General features: G+C 36.3%; 1 protein-coding gene across 9 annotated transcripts in view; it reads right to left on the bottom strand.

Annotated features, from left to right (window-relative positions):
• Positions 1-20,493, bottom strand: part of RGS7 (regulator of G protein signaling 7) — a 275,987-nt gene that overhangs the window by 96,130 nt on the left and 159,364 nt on the right. For all 9 annotated transcript variants that reach the window (XR_009968236.1, XR_009968237.1, XR_009968238.1 and 6 more), the window contains one exon: positions 8,070-8,120. Coding sequence is in view for 6 of the 9 variants with exons in the window: in XM_062637376.1 (XP_062493360.1) it covers positions 8,070-8,120 (51 nt within the window). In the remaining 3 variants the exon portion in view is untranslated. The remainder of the gene's footprint in view (positions 1-8,069; positions 8,121-20,493) is intronic.

Here is a 20,493-nt window from a genome sequence, read left to right as displayed (position 1 = left end):
CACAGTTCTCTAGGAAACAAGGAAGCAGAAAGCTAATGAAGTCTCTAGACAATTATTTAGGTGCTTTTAATTAATTAAGCCAACATGAATTGGGAATCAGTAAATGCTCTTCCTCTTAAACCTCCAAAACTTGGTACAATCCCAAAGGTTCAGAAGGAGGCTGTCAAACAGTAAGAAAATCACAAAATATGTAACTATAGTAAAAATGGGATAAAATCTTTTATTAGGAAAGTTATTATAATTTTATTTAAGCAGTTAATTTATGAGCTTTATTTCTAAAAGTTATCAGAGTTCTTCCTAGAAGGGCTCACCTTTTCCATTGGTCTTCACTTGTACTTTTGCCCCTAGCTGAGTCAAAATGTATGTTTTCTTGTTATTAACAAAGACAGCAACATAATAATCTCTGCGCCCGTTGAATAATCAATAAATGACAGCTGCTAGTGTGTGCAGTTACAATGCAAGCAGACAAGATGGGGAATGGATAATATTTTTGAATCAGCAGTATTTGGTATCTGAAGTCAGTTATTTTGAAAACCTGGTGCATCACTTGGAAGTTAATATTGGCTCTACATGCATTTGCCTTAGGCTGAGATATTGGCTCCATATGCTGAGTGATGGCATCAAGGAAAAGAGGCTGGTGCAACACCTGGAAGAAGATATCCAGTTAGGAACACCAGGTCCTTAGAACAACAAAGTGGAGAATTTTCAATGAAAATTAAGGAACAAAAATTGCCCAATTTAGGGCTTGATTCTAAAAACTGGTTACAATGCTTTCCAGACCTTATAACACATTTGGCAGAAGCCAGTATTAGTTTTGAATAGTTCAACTTATATATAGTTCTATGATGAAGCTCTGTTCTTTGAGGTAACTTCATGGGCAAAGATTTCAGTTGTTTAATTTAGATTTCCCATAGCCTAATTTGTTCTGTGACAGAAAGGATGGAATACATTCCTTTAATTGGTGCAACAATGAAATTACTTGACATTAATGCTTACCAATTTTAAGCATCTATTATCTGGATCTGGTAATAGTTTTAACATGAACTTTTTATCTGAATAGGCTTCTTCAGACTTATTTTCCTAATCATTGTTTTGTATTCTATTCAGTACTTTCTTCCTCTCCACTCAGTCAGATTCTGAAAGACCTCAGTGAAATAAAGCCCGTACGGCCCACTGAATTCTAAAGAAAATGTTGATTGCTGCTTTGCTCCAATTTTTGAAATCTAACTGGGTATCAGACACTTTTTATAAACTAGCTTTTGGATTTTACCTTGCGATAAAGGCCATGTTACACATACTCCTTTTTTAAAAGTCATCTAGTTAAATCTTGTTTCTTTTGGAGTTAATAATGAGAAAACCTCCAGCCTTCTGCAGGGTTAGCATTTCACCTTTAATGATTAAAGGTGGAGGAGGAGTGGATGATATGTGAAGGTATTACACTTACCACAGAAAATAATTCTGAGTAGAATTTGGAGACTTTAATATTAAAAGCACAAATAACTCCTCATTAAAAATAAATATCTCTGTAGACGTGGCCATGGAATCAGGCTCAGTATTAAGAAAAATAACATTTAAAAACTCAATTGAAGGTGTTTTTCTCATCAAAAGTAACTATTTATGGGAAATGTGTATGACATAAGTTACAGTTGAATCATGGAATCATAGAGTGCTTTGGCTTGGAAGGGACCTTAAAGATCATCTAGTTCCAACCCCCTGCCATGGCCAAGGATTCTTTCCACTAGATCAGGTTCCCCGAAGCCTAATTAGAACCAAAAGAGGTATATTTTGAATTAGTATGCTACTGACAGTAGCAAACAGCTTGGTCACAGAAAAAATATTACAGAACATTTACATTTTGTTGCACCACCACCAGCGATATAATTTTATTCTTACCATTATATAGCAAATTATGCTAGAAGGCAACAAATTCCGTAACTGTGGTCTTATCCCACTCCTCCAATATCACATTTATAAATTAAAGAGATACAATTCATTAATACATTACAGATAATTCAACAGTTTATAAAAATACTCTAATGATAAATAGGATTAGGTATTTAGACTAGCCCTGTTTTGTACATGGCTAATATAACCTATTATATATTGATAATAATTTTAATATATTTCACCACAATTAAGTGGTTTCTAAAGGGATTTTCAGAGTTTACAATGTTGTATTGTTATAAATCCTTCTATCTGTAAACAGTGTATATTAATTACTAGGATGAAAAAACATTAACTATTTTTATAGTATATTGTAAAATAATGCCACCTTAAGGCAACCAGGGAGGCAGAATCCTATTTAGACGTGCATAGTATGATGAAACGTGATAGTTTGACCTATCTGCCTATGTAAAGGAAGTGATTTGTCAATGATACCATGAACTCTTTGCATCTCTACCAGTCACAAACTCCATTCCTTTCCTGCAACTGTAAAAAAATGTTCATTTTTAACCAGCTGTCAAACTACCAAACATATCTGAAGAAATGACTGCTTCTTGAAAGGAATTGGAAATGAGCACTGATACAGCCTACCACCTACCTGCAAGTGAGAAAATAAACTGGCTAACATGCTAATCACCTTCCAGAGTGACTATGTGGGAATGAGCCTGCTCTGACAGTACTGGCACATACGTAGAGCAAAAGCTTACTCCAGGCTGGTCCTGCTGCTCTCTGTGATCTTGGGAGACACTTAACTTACGCACTCTACACAGGGTTACAGATTACAAGCAAATGGAAAAAAGCGGAAAACCATGAAATCCATCAAGTCCGATTTACCCATCTCAATTTAATCACAGGCAATACACCTCTGTTCACCAGCTCCAAAATCTGTCTGAAGGCTTTGGGCACAGAACAGTAATCTCTGCACATGAACATTTAGCTTTTCAGTCCTTAAACTACAGCAGCTAGAAGCCCATCAATTGCCACACACAGGTAAGTGCCAACCATGCTACACATAACTAAAGGAAAACTGACCAATACATTTTAATTTTACTTCAGTATCACAACATTAATACTACTGCTACTAAAACAGTGTCTGTAAATTTTGACATTTTCTATTCCCAAGCAGGATTTGAGTTTTACTTTCTTTCTGTTCATCCAAAACTGGTCATTATTCCATTTAAATGCTACAGGACCTGACAAGCTCAGACCAAATTCACCCAGTAGAAGAAAGTTAGAAAGTTATTCTATTATACACTGGACTTGAGGAAGGTTCGTGAGGTTTGTCTTGTCAAACAAAATGTGCCTGAGTTTCTGTTAAACAAATTAAAAAAGTGTCTTGGTGTTCCAGATTCCTAGTATGAGGGTTAAGGTATGTGGGCAGGCAGTGTATATTACTTTTAGTTGAGCTGATAAATGGGATGCATTTTACTCTTGCTCCATTTCCACAGATTCTGATTAATGCAAAGACTACAAACAAGCATGACCTTTCCATTCTCTTCTGTCTTCCTTTCCATAACAGGTTCTTTTCTCTGTTAGCAAACTCTGGAAGAACCTCCCCCCTTCACTAGCAGTTGTCTGGCGCTGTCTCCCAAATAGCGATCATTTAGAACACCTTGTCTGGCTCCTGCTTTTTGCTGCTACCTTACTGCATATGCACAGGGAAAGGAGCAGAAAAAACTTAGAGCTGACCAATTTTTCAAGTACACTTTCATAAACTCAAATAAAAACCCTAATATTTTTTCCTCTAACTCTTTAGAGCAAGCACTGTGTATTATTCAAGGTCATTATTAATGCAGCAGCTGCTAGAGAGAGATTTTACTACAAAGCAAAGGAGGGAAAAGTGGGAGAAACACAGATGATATGCTCCTGAGACTTTCCCTTTTATTGCACTGGATCAGTGATCACAGTTTAGATGGCTGCTGGTGAGCATCTGTTTACAAATTAGCTGCATCAGTTAAGTGAAAAGATTATTAATGGTAAAAGCTGAAAAATCACAGGAGGGTGTCTATTTCAAGGTACAGTCTTGTTATATAACTTACAAAGTTTGATTTGATATATTTGACATTAATATAATTGTTGATGTCCAACAGCAGTAGCAAAGTCCTTCAACAGACTGCCAAAATAAGCTGCACCAAACCAATCTGAATGCAAAGGCTGTGCATTCTGGAGCTGGTTGCAATACTGTGGATACAGTAACCATCCAATAATGAAGTGCCTTCAGCCAAATACAATTGGCTTTGTAGATACAACTAAATTAAAAAAGCAACACTGAGGACTAAAGGTACTACAAAGGAACAAGGGGATGATGACTAAAAATATTATCAATTCTTAAGGGCTCTAAGACACCTAGGTAGAAATCCTTCACAGGCTGACTTAAGGATGACATGCATGTTTGTGAGTAACACATACTTCACTATGAAAATACTTGAAAAATGACATTTTTTTTCCCTTTAAAGAGACAACAGTATGATTTACCATTAGCAAGTTGCAATGCTTGGGAATAGAGAAATCGTCTGCCCAAAGGGCATCAAAGAAATAAGTAGTAGAACCAAGTACAGAGTTAGTCTCTTGGCAATTTCAGCTGACACTTCTAAATCAGCTCATTTGCCCTTTTTGTTCTATTTTGTCCCCTGGGGATTAAAAGTACTTCAATCTCTAGTGTGGTCAATCGGGTACATCTTAGGTCATTATTATTACTTTAAAAAAGAAAAACACACTGTAGAAAAACAGAGTAGATTTTCCCCATTAAGAGTAATTGGCACCATCAGTGAAGAGTCAGCACTTACCCTGTAATGGTCAATTCGACAAGCACATATCTAAGTGCCAAACCACAAGCCCTTACAATTCTTATAAACTCAGTTAATTGCTTCTTTTCGGGTTGAGGTCAGGCTTATTTTTATGACTGAATTAAACTTCCACATTAAAAATAACTTAGATAATTTCTGTTCCTTAAAATTTTACAGATGAGTTGTAGGCTGAAACATGAACATTTTTTAAGTACATATTGAAAAGCAAACAATGTAACAGCAACTGTACATTGCACACAGCTATTCTGGGCACAAGCTCTACTCTTCTGCACTGAAATAACTTCAAATCTGGTACAATTTCGCTGAATCCACCCATCATCCCCATTTTATTTTCTTGATGGAGATTTGTTGCAGCAAGCCAAAATCTTTCAAATCTTCCACAGAAAATCATTTTCCATTTGTGAAAAATGTGCATGGGTTTTTTTGGTTGTTGGTTTTTGGGGGTTTGCTTTGTGGGGCTTCTTTTTTGGGGGGGGGGGGTGATGGTGGTGGTGGTCTGGTTTTATTTTGTTTTTTTGATTGGCAATTTGTAATTGTAACTAGTTTAAACTTGAAACTGCTGATTCCAGATAATAGCTTTACACTTATTAATACAGTGAAAGCAAATGCTGCCTGACCTTATCCTGCCTTGTGTTATCCCACTATCCATAAAGCAGCCCTCTTTATTCCCACCAAAATGGTATTGGAGTTGTATTCCCTATGCGAAACAGTGAAAATATTGCACCACAAAATGTGACTTTGTTTGTTTCTTTGTTTTAATGCATGGTAGTGCCGTTTGCTTCTTACTAGTTCTTTGTTTTACTGAAAAATGAGTTGACTGAATCAGTTAGGTGTTTTCACTCTGAAGAACAGGAGGCTCAGGGGGGTCCTCAACAGAATTTTCCAGTGCTTAAAGGGCAGCTACAAAAGACGATGGAAGCTGTCTTCAAAAGGAGCGACACTGGAGAGGACAAAGGGCAATGGGTACAAGTTGAATGGGGAAAGGTTTCATTTTAGTATAAGAAAGACATTTTTTACAGTGAAAAAAATCAATCACTGGAAAAACCTCCCCAGGGATGTGGTGAAGTCCCCATCACTGGAGGTTTTCAAGATGCAACTGGACAGGGTTCTAGTTAATCCCAACTAGGCTCTCTTTCCCATTAAAGGATGGACTAGACGATCTTCTGAGGTTCCTCCTAACCTGGGCTGTTTTATGATTGTGTGAATCTGTCTCCTTAAATCACAATTTGCATGCTTTGCTTGCACAAGTAGTTCACAGCAATGGTAGATGAGGAATGCAAATAGACCTGAAATTTTTCAGGATAGAGTAGAACATACTCTTAAAATATGTGAACCAAGGTCTACTTTACATTGCTCTTACAGGTATGCTGCTGATATGAGAATTAGATGGATAGGATAACTGTCAGTGCAAACACAGGTATTATTTATTTCTGCACCAGAAAATTGTATAGCTTCACAGGAGCTCTGTAACAGGACCCTACCGGGGGAATTTTAAAACAGAGTCATAGTAAAACCCTGATATACTGGTGAAAAGCAGAGAGGAGATACTGCAAATTTAAATTATAGTGACAAGAGTTCACAAAAATTTAGGGCTTCTCCACAGGAAAATCTAGAACTGGAACAAAAAGTCACACTCTTAAAAGATTTTATAAAACAGAGTCTTTTCAGAGGTTTTCTCATGTGAATAGTTCTTACCCACCATTTGTCAGGTTTACTGCTATCTGGTAATTCTGAGCACTCCCCAAAGGCAGCATTTAGAGTGAGTGGCTTTCTGAAGATTTGCATTCAGCCAGCTCCAGATAGCTGACTTTGGACTACGAATAACATGCACAAGACGTTTTTGTCATTGCGGATAATTTTTTCCACCCATTCAATCTGAGATAATAAAACCCATCTTAAATGACTGTGGTGTTCTGGCTACACATGTTATTATTTTATGTGTTTGCTTAATTTTAATTGGATATCAGCACAGGAAACCATTTTTTCCATTTAGTTTAAGGTTTCTTCTATTCCAAATTTTGCAACACTCAGATAATCTGAAAGAAAGCCTCCCATAGTATTGCAGTTCTGGTTTTACAAATGAAGGTTAAGCTTCCAGACCAAATAAATATAGTACAACAATCTTTCCAACTCTGATAAATACAGATAGGTGAGTGTCTAGTAGCTGACAAGTGAGAAATATATCCCACATAGGTCTCCTCCAACCTTCAGGAAGCAAACATATGAGACTCTGTATAAAGTTACATAAAATTGGAAGCTGTTAGTGATCTCTTTCATGTAACATATCGATATGTTGTGAGCTGGCTACCTCCAAACACTGAATTATGAATTTATAACAGTTCCTCATTATTCAAGTCACACTTTTAAACACAGTGATTTTACTTTTTGGTGGAAATACACAATGATCATCCTTTCATTTCTAAAATGACAGAAAAGAAAAAAAAAACAAATTTTTTGAAATACAAACAAAAACCAAAATAAAACATAAATTCCATTCCCCAAAGACTGAAGTGGAGAGAGGAAAAATAAGTATTTTTAATCATGCTTTAAAAAAGGAAGATTTTTTTCTCTAACCAAAAGATAATAGGAACTTGCACAGAATATTTTTTTTTTCTGGCATTCAGCATTTTCTACTAGAAATCATTCCTTCCCAGAAAATTTCACATCATGTAACAAGATTCCTGTAAATCAGGGAAATAAATATCAGATACACACCAAAGTGCATTTGATGCTGGCCACACAAGTAACCTGTGTCAGAGATTGTAACCAAAGCTTTACTTCCACTTTCCAACCCAGCTGTTTGCGCAATGAACTGTTCTTCCTCACTGCAGTGATTTTATTTACAGTTCATTTTCCATTTAAGATGCTATAAAAATGTCCAAAACTTAAGAACAGAAATGCAGCTCTCAATAACTGTACAAAAGCTTATTTTATTAATTCTATTTATTTTTTATATATTGAAAAATTCTGCTAAGAAAACAGGCCATGTTTAATAAAATATGTAGCATGACACTGAGCAAATTCTTCATGGAGTAGAACTTTAAACTCATTTTATGCTAATGAAAGCAGCTATCATTTTCATTCTTGGCCATCATCTTGTTTCCTGGTACCTGCTCCAATAAAACGGATAACAAAACTCCTCAGATTCTTAGCAAAGGTTTCTAAGGTTTGATGCTCTCTGTTTTGCTCTTGAAATTATAGTGGTCAAATGCTGCCTGGCCAGTCCCACTGTAACAGCACACAAAGTCAGGTCCAATCATTTGAAAAGACAAACTAGGATTTTCAGACATGAAAAAAAAAAAAAAAAAGTGAAATTACCTGGGTCTTCTATGGATAAATTCTTCGTTAACCATTGAACAATGTCTGAACCTAGGAATAAAACAACAGCATTTTTAGATTAGTATGTTTTTTCCCTCTTTCTGTTCTTCAGTTCCCTGTGACAACTAATATTGTTCTACCATGTAAGAGAGATCTACATTTTTTGTTCAGTTTGTCTAGAAAAAAACCAGACCATTCTATTTTATTTTTTTTTAGTTTTGTTTGTTTGGTTTTTTTAATAAGGAGATATAGCACTCACTTTTTTGTTTAGGCCAAGACTCATAAAATGCAATAGAAGTGCATTAATGGTATGATAACAGCCTGCATTCCAAAAATTAAACTACTGCAAAATTTATGTAGAATAAATAAACACTATATTAATACTGAGACTTTCACACCTTCAAAATTAGTTTACTAATGAAGCCTAGAAAAGGTAAATTCAACACACATTGTGATTATGCAGTATATGGGGTATGTGCTGTAGGCCGTGCTGTAGGCTTAAAAACCTCCTTGGGTCTAATACATGGCATTATGAAGTCCTCTTAGGAGCTGCAGTTTGTGTTCAACTTTGCCTTCTGATTGTATATCCTTAACTATGACTTTTGCTGTAGTTATTTTCAATTCATTTCACTGGCTACCTTTAAAAGCATATTCAGTTACCTAAATCATAGGATCATAGAATCATAGAATGGTTTCGGTTGGAAGGGACCTTCAAGATCATCTAGTTCCAACCTCCTGCCATGGACAGGTACACCTTTCATGAGACCAGGTTGTTCAAAGCAGATTCCTTTGTTTCATATCAAAGAGGATGGACATAGAGAAGAACACCTAAGAAAACCAAAAGTGGTTAACTGAGCATAGGCAGTCTTTAAAAAAATTACATCAGGAAGTCTCACTTACTAGTGAGAAAGCATATTGAAGAAGGGTATGGTATAGGAAGGACAGACATGCACCAATGAGAGCGTTACTGCTCTCAGTACCGGTGGTGTTGATGTACTACCAATGTTTCAAACTTCGTCTTGTGGCTAAGCTCTTGACATCTGGTGCTAGAGATCTATCCTTACCACTCCAGTCTCCTTTTTCTGTATCCCTTCATTTACTGCCTATCCATTTCTTTCTAAATTCCTTCCTTATTTTAAGGTTCCATATTGTTGCTCACCACTTAACACCTTCAATACCAGAATCCCTGCTGTCTTTCACATTGAGTATCCTTCCAACCTCACCTCCTAATTCCTTCTACTCCTCTTGGTCATGCAGTTGTGATACACTGCACTCTATGTGCCAAGTCACAAGCTGAAGTCAGTCTTGTTTTTCAGACTGAAACCTGCAGTGTGACCATGAAGTACCAAATAAATCATAAAGCAGCTATACTAACAAAAAGACAAACACATTTAGTATTTAAACAACTTTAAATGACCAAATTGGCTTAAGGGGAAAATATAATGAAACACTGAGGAGGGTTTATGTGCAAATTCTCCATGTTTCATAACAGTTGTCATCAACAGCCCTCCAGTTCAGACAAGCAATGTAATAGACAGCCATGTCACATAATACTTCCTTGCAGAACCAATATTTAAGTTATTAATTTCTCAGCAGGCAGAGCAACACAATTCTTTTACAAACCTCAAATTTAAAATTATAGTAAAAGTCTACACAATCTACACGAATCTAAAACAAATTAAAACAATCAAGTCTCATGAATGGACTTAACATTATTCTCATGAATACATGGCATTAGAATGTGCAGGGCATTTTCCCTGTCACTCCCTAGACTGAGATTTCTTTCTATACTTCCCTGGTTTTGGACTATGACATTCCCATAGTGCACAGTTTTCCTTAAACTTCTTAAGGCAAAAAATATGACATTTTTAAAAGGTATTTCAGACAAGAAAGAAAATTTATTTCTTCTTACGTTTTGAATTTTAAAGACTATAATTTACACAATGAATAGCTTTATAATGCATTTTACAAAGCCTCATTAATTATATCAGAAATTTTTATGCATATGTGTTACTAAATTGATTACATATCAGAGAGAACTCTCTCTGTGTCCAGAGCAGAGGCTTTAATTACTACATAACATGTCTAAATTTTTGATAATGTTGAACTCCAGTGGCACCATTTCTCACAGCATTTACTTAAATTTATTCCTTAAATGAGGCAATTTTCCTTTGCATGCTCTTGAATGTCTACAAAATGTTTCAGACAGATATCACTACAACAAGATATTATATTCGTATGCATTTTTATAAATACAATTTCTGTACTTTATTTATAATATCAACTTTATGAGGCTGACACTGAAGGAAGAATTTTACCACGGTATAAGATGAAACTTCATAGAGTTCAACAACACAATTCCAAGCCTAGCTATATTTTTTTGTCAGCTGAGAAGTTAGTTAGCCTTACTATTTTCCTAAATTCTCAAAGGTCAGAGAAAAAAAGTAATTAGAAAAACGACATGACATTTTCAAATACTGATTCTCAACTTTGGCTTCCTTCAAATCTCTTGGGTACATTATGGACAGAAATTTTCTGTTCTTTTTATCTCGCCTTCAAATACTTCTTACCTCTTTACCTGCTTTTCTTTAGTCCTCAACTCCTGGCATCACATTTGAATACGTTACCTATATATCAGAAATTTTACCTCCATATGTTACCCTGTCTTCTGGTTTATTATAAAAACTAGTGGGAAATGGTATTTCTTGACAATTGGATCATCTGATTTGAAAGATCGTTACTGCTCTACCCACATTTTACACTGAAGCCATTCCCCTGGTACCCAACAGCCTGAACAGCAGTTTAAGCCAGCTATCACATTTGAACACTCCAATGATTTCAGCTGCATGACTTCAATGACAAAAGCCCAGATGAATAAATATTAACATGAACACTCTTCTTCTAGTGTGAAGGCTATTCAAGTAAAACAAAGTTGCAAGTAATTTGTCATATCACAAGTGAGAAACCTATCAGTTCATATTCCTTTGAGAGACCTTGTGGCCAATTCTATTCCTAAAAAAGAATAATAAAGGTATTATCTTGTATAGCTTGCTGCTTGATGTGTTGTTTGTTGTTTGGTGTTTTTTTTTAACTGCTACTTTTGACATTAAATCAACAAAACAATTTCATTTGATTATTCCTGTGCTCTCTTCTAAGGTTTATTACTTATGCAAATGTGTTTCTGAAAACAAAACCATTACTATTATTTCTTATCTCATGAAAAGAACAAGGTAGCAAAGGATGTGAACACTTTACAGGAAAAAATATTTCCTTTGAGTCCTAGCTTTGAAAATCTGGTGACCAGTAAATTCATGTCATTTTTCATCTACAGGAATTATGATCCAAGAATTAGAATGAAAAAAATCTTACTGACTTGATTATTTGTAGACAAAACCTAATGTTTATAGGATAAAACATCATTAACCTTCAAACCTGAACCTATCAGGAGGAATCTATCAAAAAGACAAGCTATTTGGACAACATAAATTTAATGGAAGCTACTACCTTGATATTGGACTTGCCTTAAAAAGGAAAACTTCAGCAACCCAGATGGAAAATATTCGTTGTGCCAGAAAGATACTCAGTTTTCTATACTGTTTTATGTGCCAGTTAGAGGTAATGTGGGATAACAAAGCTCCAATAATAACATTTTCAAAGTAGACTCTCAAGCTAAATTCTCCAAATCTCCCTGCTTCACTTCCAGAACACACCTAAAAGGCAAGCTGGCTATTAGATCTCTAAGGTGCAAAAGAATGAAGTTGCTAACTGAATTTTGAAATCCCGAAACAATCCTCAAATATCCTGTTAATCTCTATAGCAAATAAAACTGGACAAGGCAAAGTGATAATCTGTAATAATTAATTTAAGCCAGCACAAGAAGAAAACATTCAAAAAAAGACAGAGAGCCAACACTGATATTTCTTAAATGCCAGCATCTACCTGGATAAAGGCAATAAAATTCAGAAGATCTTACTGAAGTCCAAAACTATTTCAACTTTTTTAAAGAGGCAAAAATATGTCTACATTCATAACAAACAAAAAAGTGTATTCTTTGTAAAGTGTACTTGCTGACAACTCCACAAATGATTAATTTTAAATGAAATGGTCCAAAAATAGCAGTTGCTGAAGCTGTCATAGCATCTTAAGAAAATATTTTTGAGGAAGTGTGCTCTCTGGACTCTGCAATGCTAATTTCCAAGTCAAGCCATAAAGGGCAGGGCAATGCTAAGATTAGCTTTCAAGAGCAAAAGCCTTATTTCAAACAAGTCTTTACAGAGTGCATTTCAGAACAGTGTTGACGTTGAACTACAGAAAATTTCATGGGAATTACAGATCCATTTTTTGCTGTGCATAGATGCAATGAGCCATGTAAGCCTTGATCTGACAACAAAAAGATCTGATAGTCATTCTGCAAAAGAAAATTAAAATTCAAAATGCTTTATCTTTTTAAAAATTCAAGAATGTATCTAGCTGAAGAAGATTCAAGTTGCAAGAAAATATATTTTATTAATCTGAATCACAAACTATGAGACTACTGAGAAACTTAACTCAATGATTTCTTATTTCGTAAGGAGATAGTTTCAACCTTGAAAAAAAAAACAACAAAACCACCTCTTTTACTGCTAATATCTTGGTTTAGTAACTAAAAATCTATCCTTTTTTTCACTCGTAGACCTCAGAGTATTTACAGATGGTGAAGAAACACAGGGACACAGGAAGCTCTCCTGAGTTACTGATACTAAGAGAGAGGGGCTTGCTGTTGACAATCCGGTAAACACTTACTCTCTCTTCATTAAGACTTTTGCCATCTGAACTCTCAAGAGTGACATAACCATGGAGATGTTTGCCTTGTGCTGTGAAAGCCAGGAAGCTGGGCCTGTTGGGTGGGTGCTTGTCTGCTGAAAGGCAGCAGCAGATCATCCAGGAGCAGCCTCAAGGGAGTGCCTTGGTTGACTGGGTGACCTTCAGCACTTCACCACCCGGTCTTGAGAATATGGAGAATTTTATGCAGGCAAGTCACAGTAGGAAAACTTAATGAACATTACTCTAGAAATTAGCAGTTTCTAAATTTTAGGCAAGACTGTTAGTAAATTAGTAAGGAAGCGTGACCAGCAGGTCAAAGGAGGTGATCCTGCCCCTCTACTCTGCTCTTGTGAGACCTCACTTGGAGTATTGTGTACAGTTCTGGTGTCCTCAACATAATAAGGACATGCAGCTGTTCGAACAAGTCCAGAGGAGGGCCACAAGAATGATCAGGGGACTGGAGCACCTCCCATATGAAGATAGGCTGAGAAAGTTTGGCCTGGAGAAGGCTGCATGGAGACCTCATAGCAGCCTTCCAGTACCTGAAAGGGGCCTGTAAGGATGCTGGGGAGGGACTATTTGTTAGCAACTGCAGTGATAGGACAAGGGGTAACAGGTTAAAACATAACCAGGGGAAGTTTAGATTGGATATTAGGAGGAAGTTCTTTACTGTAGGGGTGGTGAGGCACTGGAATGGGTTGCCCAGGGAAGTTGTGAATGCTCCATCCCTGGTGGTGTTCAAGGCCAGGCTGGACAGAGCCTTGGGTGGCATGGTTTAGTGTGAGGTGTCCCTGTCATGGCAGGGGGGCTGGAACTAGATGATCTTAAGGTCCTTTCCAACCCTAACTATTCTATGATTCTATCATTCTAAGGAAAGAGCACTGCATTTCCATTGTTCTAATAATTCATGGTGATACATCAGGAAAGTTTATTTACTGACACTTCAAAATCCTTGGTCATATGAGGCTTTAAAAAAAAAAAAAAGTGCAATTCACTTCTCAACACTGATTCAGATATTGGAAACACAGAAACTGGATCAGATTAGCAGGGTGATTGTAAAAGCCAGTGGCCTATCAGGTTCTCAGCACTAGCTGTTTTATCACAAAAATTGCTGTGTAACAGTTAGACTCCGCAATACAAGGCTTTCACTGGTGAGCATTATAAGATTATCTGCATTCTCATTCACGCTTTTTGCAGTTACAAGCCATAGAATATGTCGTCACTCTGTTGTATCAGTATGGATACTTTACAATTTCTTTTCTTTCTCTGAGAACACAGATTCTGTATGAATTCTGTATACGTATATCTGAAAGAAATCAAGTACCACATATTTCAGGACAGAAGAGCAGAGGGAAGAAAAGCAATGACTATGTTATCTTTTGTTATACTTGTGCAAAAACATATTTGGATCCATGCTGGATCAATTCTCCTTATTTTTTCCTCTATGTCTATTATAGCGGAGCAAAGAGAAGATTTGCATCACTTGATAGCACTATGCGCAGAAAGGTGAAAGATAGAAGGGTACGGGGACTCCCCTCTGAGGCTGAGGTTATAGTAATGCTTGAAGGCACAAAGAGTTATTTTCCCATAAACCACGGCTCTAGTTAGTACTAAACTGCACTGAATTTCACTCTAACAGAAACTGTATTCGAAGGTGCTTTGATTGCCCAGTTCTTAGTTCCAGAAGATGGTAGCAAACATTTAGATGGTAAAAGTAGAGAAGATAAGGCAAATGACTCAAAGAAGCTGTGTAACTAAACTTGAATTTACTTCATAATAATTTAAATTCTTTCCACCTTGTATTTTTGTTTAACATTGCCCTATTATTGTGGATTAATGTAAGATAAATTTATAGACCTAATCTGGTATAATCATTTACCATGAATGTCAACGGAGCTGAAACTGTGATAATTTGAATACACTGCTGATTGCATTTACATCTTTAACATACTGACCTTTACAATTTAAATGGGCTGACTTTTAAAAGAAACACATCATTGTTCAAAGTGCAGTTTGATTAAAAAAATTTGCATCTCAACTTTCACACACTTATTTCTGCCACTTGCTTTTTAAAATACGGATGAAAACAAATGCATAAACTTACTCTTTTGACTTACTATAATTAGAGGTGGACCACACATTTGAGCCCCCTTACACTTCAAGAAACCTTGTAACAAGCTGCAGATTTAAAAACCTCATCTGAATAATACTAACTGTACATAGAATATAACGTACTTTAATGAAACTTCTCAAGCACAAAATTAGTTTACTAGTTTTAAAACAATAAAGGCTGCAACTTCTTTTTAAGTGAAGATGGACACAGGAATTTATAGCAATAAAACCCTCAAACGAATCATCCCAATGCTTCTGAGTTGGACTCTCTCATTCTACATTAAGGATTCCTCAAAAATACTCAAGCCTAGAAGAGCAGAAAGGATTCATATTTCTGGCTAGCATAACCCTGTGAAGAACAATATATTTCTTGATGTTGCTTGTCCTGGTTTCAGCTGGGATAGAGTTTTTTTTCTTACTTCACACTCTATCTCATAAACAAGGTTCAGAACAGATATCTGATTCATAAAGACTAAATAGGTTACAGTATCACAGTATGCTAGAGATTGGAAGGGACCTCGAAAGATCATCTAGTCCAATCCCCCTGCCGGAGCAGGAACACCTAGATAATGTTACACAGGAATGTGTCCAGGCGGGCTTTGAATGTCTCCAGGGAAGGAGACTCCACAACCTCCCTGGGCAGCCTGTTCCAGTGCTCTGTCACCCTCACTGAGAAGAAGTTTCTTCTCAAGTTTAAGTGGAACCTCTTGTGTTCCAGTTTGTACCCATTAGGTTATTAATAACCCATTAGGTTATTAATGATGGTTGTGTATCTGTGTCCACTCTTTAAGTGTCAATACATACAGGCTCCTTGTCTTCTCCAGCAAAAGAAACTGCTGCTTCATTCCAGCAACATTTACCTCTAAAGCTTCTCAAAAGACATCTTCTACTTTGATCTCTTCAACAGCCACAAGTGACTCTGCTCACAAGTGCGCAAGCGTTAGATGACACTAGCTGTGCATAGTTGGCAATATACCAGTAACCACAGATGGGACCCCTGTAATCCCAAGGCTGTTATAATAAGCACTAGAGTGCTTCACTACATTGCTTCATGTTAAACATTTGCAAGACAAAACTGACAATTTAGAAAAACAGGGTGAAAACCCAGCACAGCCTTCCTATTGTAACAGATTTTTTATCCTTTTCTTCAAAATTATGTAAAGCCATATGACCTTATTTGACTATAACAAAGTATCAGTGTTCAAGTGACATAGATAAGGAAAATACTATTTCACACATACTGCTGACAACAAAATCTTAACTTCTTCTATGTAAAAATTAAATAGGGGGTGAGGAACAAGAAATTTAAGTAGAATTCTGAACATCATAAAGTTGCCCTGAAGAAAATTCATCTCCAAATAAAAAAAAAAAACAAATCACAACACTTCATTTTTAAATATTATATCCATACTCCAAGCAAAACTTCTAAAGTCTGAGATGAGCAAGGAGCCTAAAAGGATTCTCAGTGAGAATTATTTGATTTCCAGTCCATCAGAAATATTCAATAATGATAAAAGAAGACTAGAAGCTATGTGACTTTCAGTTTTCCACATCGTTATGACCCAGCCTTCTTCTCTCAATCAATTCCTCTCTTTACCCTTCAAACACATGCAAACACATTTGGATACTATTAAGAGAGAAATAGCCAGAAATTCAGCAGCTCATCATGTTCCCCTTTCCTCATAACCTTTCAGAACTCTTGAGCTAAATCCCCTCCTCCAAATAGTTTTGGATTCACCTCCAAGCAGAGAACAGGAACCCTCTGAACACCAAACGTAACGGTGCTCATGCTATTCCCAATGCTCGTGTGTACTGCATAAATCAGTAGGTAATAAAGCTGTTCTGCAAAGTCGATAACCCCCCTTGTAGGCAAATGCTTAGCCACAAGCCCAGAGAACAATTTTTTATCTCTGTCTCAGTGAAAATATAACTTCTTTATGCAAAGAATGAGAAATTCCATGTGTAAGACAACAGTCTCTATTGCCTGCTGATTACATTCTCTAAAGCATGAGGCAATCTGTTCCAAATTTCTGCTCAGACACAAGTGGTTTACAGGCATTTCAACCTGAGTGTTTCCACCTCAGTCTTCAGGCGTTCTGGTCAAAGGAGCTGTAATGCTTTTTTGTTAAATATTTTTGGAGATAACAGGAGAAAATAAATTATTTGCTACCCTGTAGGAGACCCATGTAGAGAGTTGAGCACCTGGAGTCCCCTCCCTACTGCAGTGAAGGCTGGTGTATGGAAAGTAGAACAGTATCAGCAAGTGCATCCTGGTGCATCACACAGCAGTGTATGAACGCAAGAGCAGCCTCCCTCAGGAAAAGCTGAGAAGGAAACAGATATGTAGCTCCCGTCCCAAGTTTGTCCTCTGGCTCCTGCATAACTATCTTGAGCTCTCATTCTGAAAATTCATCCAGGATTACTTCAGGAAAACTGAAAACACATTTTTGAGAAACAATTTTGCTACTTACCAGAAATTGTTCATCTGGAATTCTTTTAAGTCGCTTAGATGTTTCACTTTATCTTGCTGACAACTTTGTACAGCAAATGGGTAGATTGATAAGCACAATTTTTGGGGGGTTCACTGCGGAGGGAGCACCACAAAATTTCACTGATCACTACCTAAATCTTCTTTCTTAATTAGAAAGTTTCAGAGTTACAGAAGAACAATTTATTGTTAGTTTCATGAAGGAGGGCTCCTCAGGCAAAAGTATCACCAAGGCACAGGGTTTTTTTTCCTTTACCCAGTGTATTTATATGCAAATACTGAAAAGGAGCTTTCTTCAGTAATTCAGCAGTAGCTGAAATTTTTAAATGAAGGGATTTCCTAGGTCATTTGAATGGCTCGCTTCCTCTCTAGGAGCAAAAATAAGGTATTTCTATACTGAGACCATATGCTAAGTATTCCAGGGGAACATAATCAGGTGAGACCCCAAAACTGAAAAGCTGCCTAGTAGAAATGGCGGTGGATTAGTATCAGAAGGGAAAAGAGAACATTATTCAATGCAGTGCTCATAGATAGGAACAACCACTGTAAGTAATTTTATACCCCTTCTTAACTGTAGTAGGTATCCATACATAATTTTATGTTTTGCATAAAACTCAATTACCTTAGTTTATACCTACTTATAATATAAAACCTGACTATTTAAGATTTTTTTTAAGAACACATACAATTACACAGTGCATCTAGCTAGAGATACTACTTACAGTAGTTCTGCAGATTTCACAATTACAATGTCTTGACAAAAAAAGCCAAGCTGGAAAAAAAATATTCAACAACATAGCAGTGGCATTATCCACAGCAACGTTATTAGCTTTCCGTAGCATTGTCATCACATACTGCAGCTTCCGCCCTCTTAGTTTTTACAAAATTGCTTATCACTTACTCAAATATGTTCTTTCATACACATATCAGTGTCTGCAAATTGCGCTTTGATACTCTTTGCAACACAGTAAAAGCTGCCTGAGATTATCTCTGCCACAATAAACAGTTTTGCTTCCTATTTTTTTTTACATCAGCAGTTTGAAAATATCGTGTAAAAACAAACACCTCCAAGTTCAACAAAAAGGCTTTGTCTTCACCATGCTACTGCTTCAAGCAATTGATTTTTTTCATATTTCCACTTCAATATCTCCAAGAAATATGATATTTTCCTCCTGAAATGGTTCTAATTCTTGCCATACTGCCCCCCAAAGACACCCACACACAGATGGCAATGGAAGTGAGGCAGCAATGTAATTTTTGCTAGATACTTCATATTCACAGAGGATTTTCACAGGGGAAAATCCTGAAGTCCTAATTCAGGGGTAACAGGAATACATATATAAATTATATACACTTTGATTTGTAATTTTGAATCCAGGAAGACAGTGAGTGGAGACACAGTGACTTACAGTTTTGACATTTGCCCAGCAACAATGTCAACCTGCTTCTTATCTCACAAAGCGTTCCTACACAATACTGGTTAATTTATACAGCTGGTTTGAAAATGTTTTTTTTCACCATTGCTATTTCAAAACGTTCTTTCAGTGACTCATGCTCTTACTGTTCTCTATGCTTAAGACTCTGAAAACTGATGTCCAAAACACCCTTTTGATCAGCACAGATTTCCTGAATAGCTATTTAATTTAGTTATTTTGACCAAAAAACATCCTTCAGAAAACTTTAGTGATGTTAAGTACAGGTGATGCTCTGCAGAAACTCCTGATAAAAGTTGCAGTATTGGATATAAAGAATCCAGAAGTTCCCCCAAAATTTGCTCATTAGCCAGTCATTCTCACACCAAAAGACCCATCTCCAATGGGAAACCCCATCTCAAGAAAATAAATTCTACCACACGGCAGTTGCACAAAAACTCATCTTCAGAGATACCACCTAGCATGGGGGCACAGGCTATAACAGAAATCCCTAAAACATGAATTTAATGACAAAATGCCATGGAATAACTGAATAAAAATACTTTGGCCAAATAAGTCATCTTGGGGTTTTAGCGCTTTTATTCTTTAACAGACAGGTCCTAGTGTTCCACAGTCTCCATCACAGACCAGCTATTTTTTAGCTAATAGCAATAAATACAAAATACAAGATACAGGAAAGTTTGCTGAAGCTAAGAAGAAACTTTCATCCTTAATTCTAATATTCAAGTTTTACACCAGAAATGTCACTGACTATGATAAGAACTTCGCTCAAGGCTTCTTTTTTGTTATTTGAAAAATGAAATGTTTTAATATTCAATAGACCACAGAAAGTTCAAATGAATTTCTATTTTTGATTGAGCTGTGCTGGATGTTTTTTTGTGCTATTTCCTCTAGATCCATGATTATTTTAATACTGCTATGCCTCAGAGTTTACACTTCAAAGATTTGCTGCAGGGCTACATTTTCAAAATGGAAAAGAAATGAAGTTATTCAAATTCCAAGAACCTATATTTTGGAGCATTAGTCTGACCGAAAATCTAATTCCATTCAGCTTCTACCAAAATATCTGAATTTTTTTAAGACTGTATTATGCTCAATTACTTGGCATAATAAAAATCACTTACATCATACAGCATGAATGAACTGTGTTAGAAGTAAGACTGATCTTTGCTCCAACTCGATACATCCACCCAATTCAGGATATTTTTCATCTGCAGTGTTTCATCGCTATTCAGGGATTATGAATTAATTTATTCTAAATGTTAATAACTGTGCAGCACAAGTGTCTGAAGCAGATATGACTGGGTCTGTTCTCAAAGTAAAAATGTCATTGTTCTTCTCATGGTAGTTCTTTACTTATGCACCTCAAGCACTTTGTCACAACATAAGCAAAATCTATCAGCTCTTGAGGATAATTCCAGCAATTCATTAAAATATAAGTTGTGCTGACAATTGAAATTCTCTAACATGATTTATGCATTAATGGAGATTTATCAAAACTTTAAATATGCATTTTAATATGCAATCAAGAGCTCTTGGGTTTAAAATAATCATACCATCCATAGCGAGTACTGTATTTCTTTCTAAA

Source organism: Pezoporus occidentalis, unplaced genomic scaffold (assembly GCF_034315485.1).
Source record: "Pezoporus occidentalis ecotype Australia unplaced genomic scaffold, CSIRO_AGI_Poc_V1 ctg52, whole genome shotgun sequence".
In the NCBI taxonomy this organism is placed as follows: domain Eukaryota; kingdom Metazoa; phylum Chordata; class Aves; order Psittaciformes; family Psittacidae; genus Pezoporus; species Pezoporus occidentalis.
The sequence above is the reverse complement of the archived record's forward strand: the minus strand, read 5'-3'. Positions and strand labels throughout refer to the sequence as shown.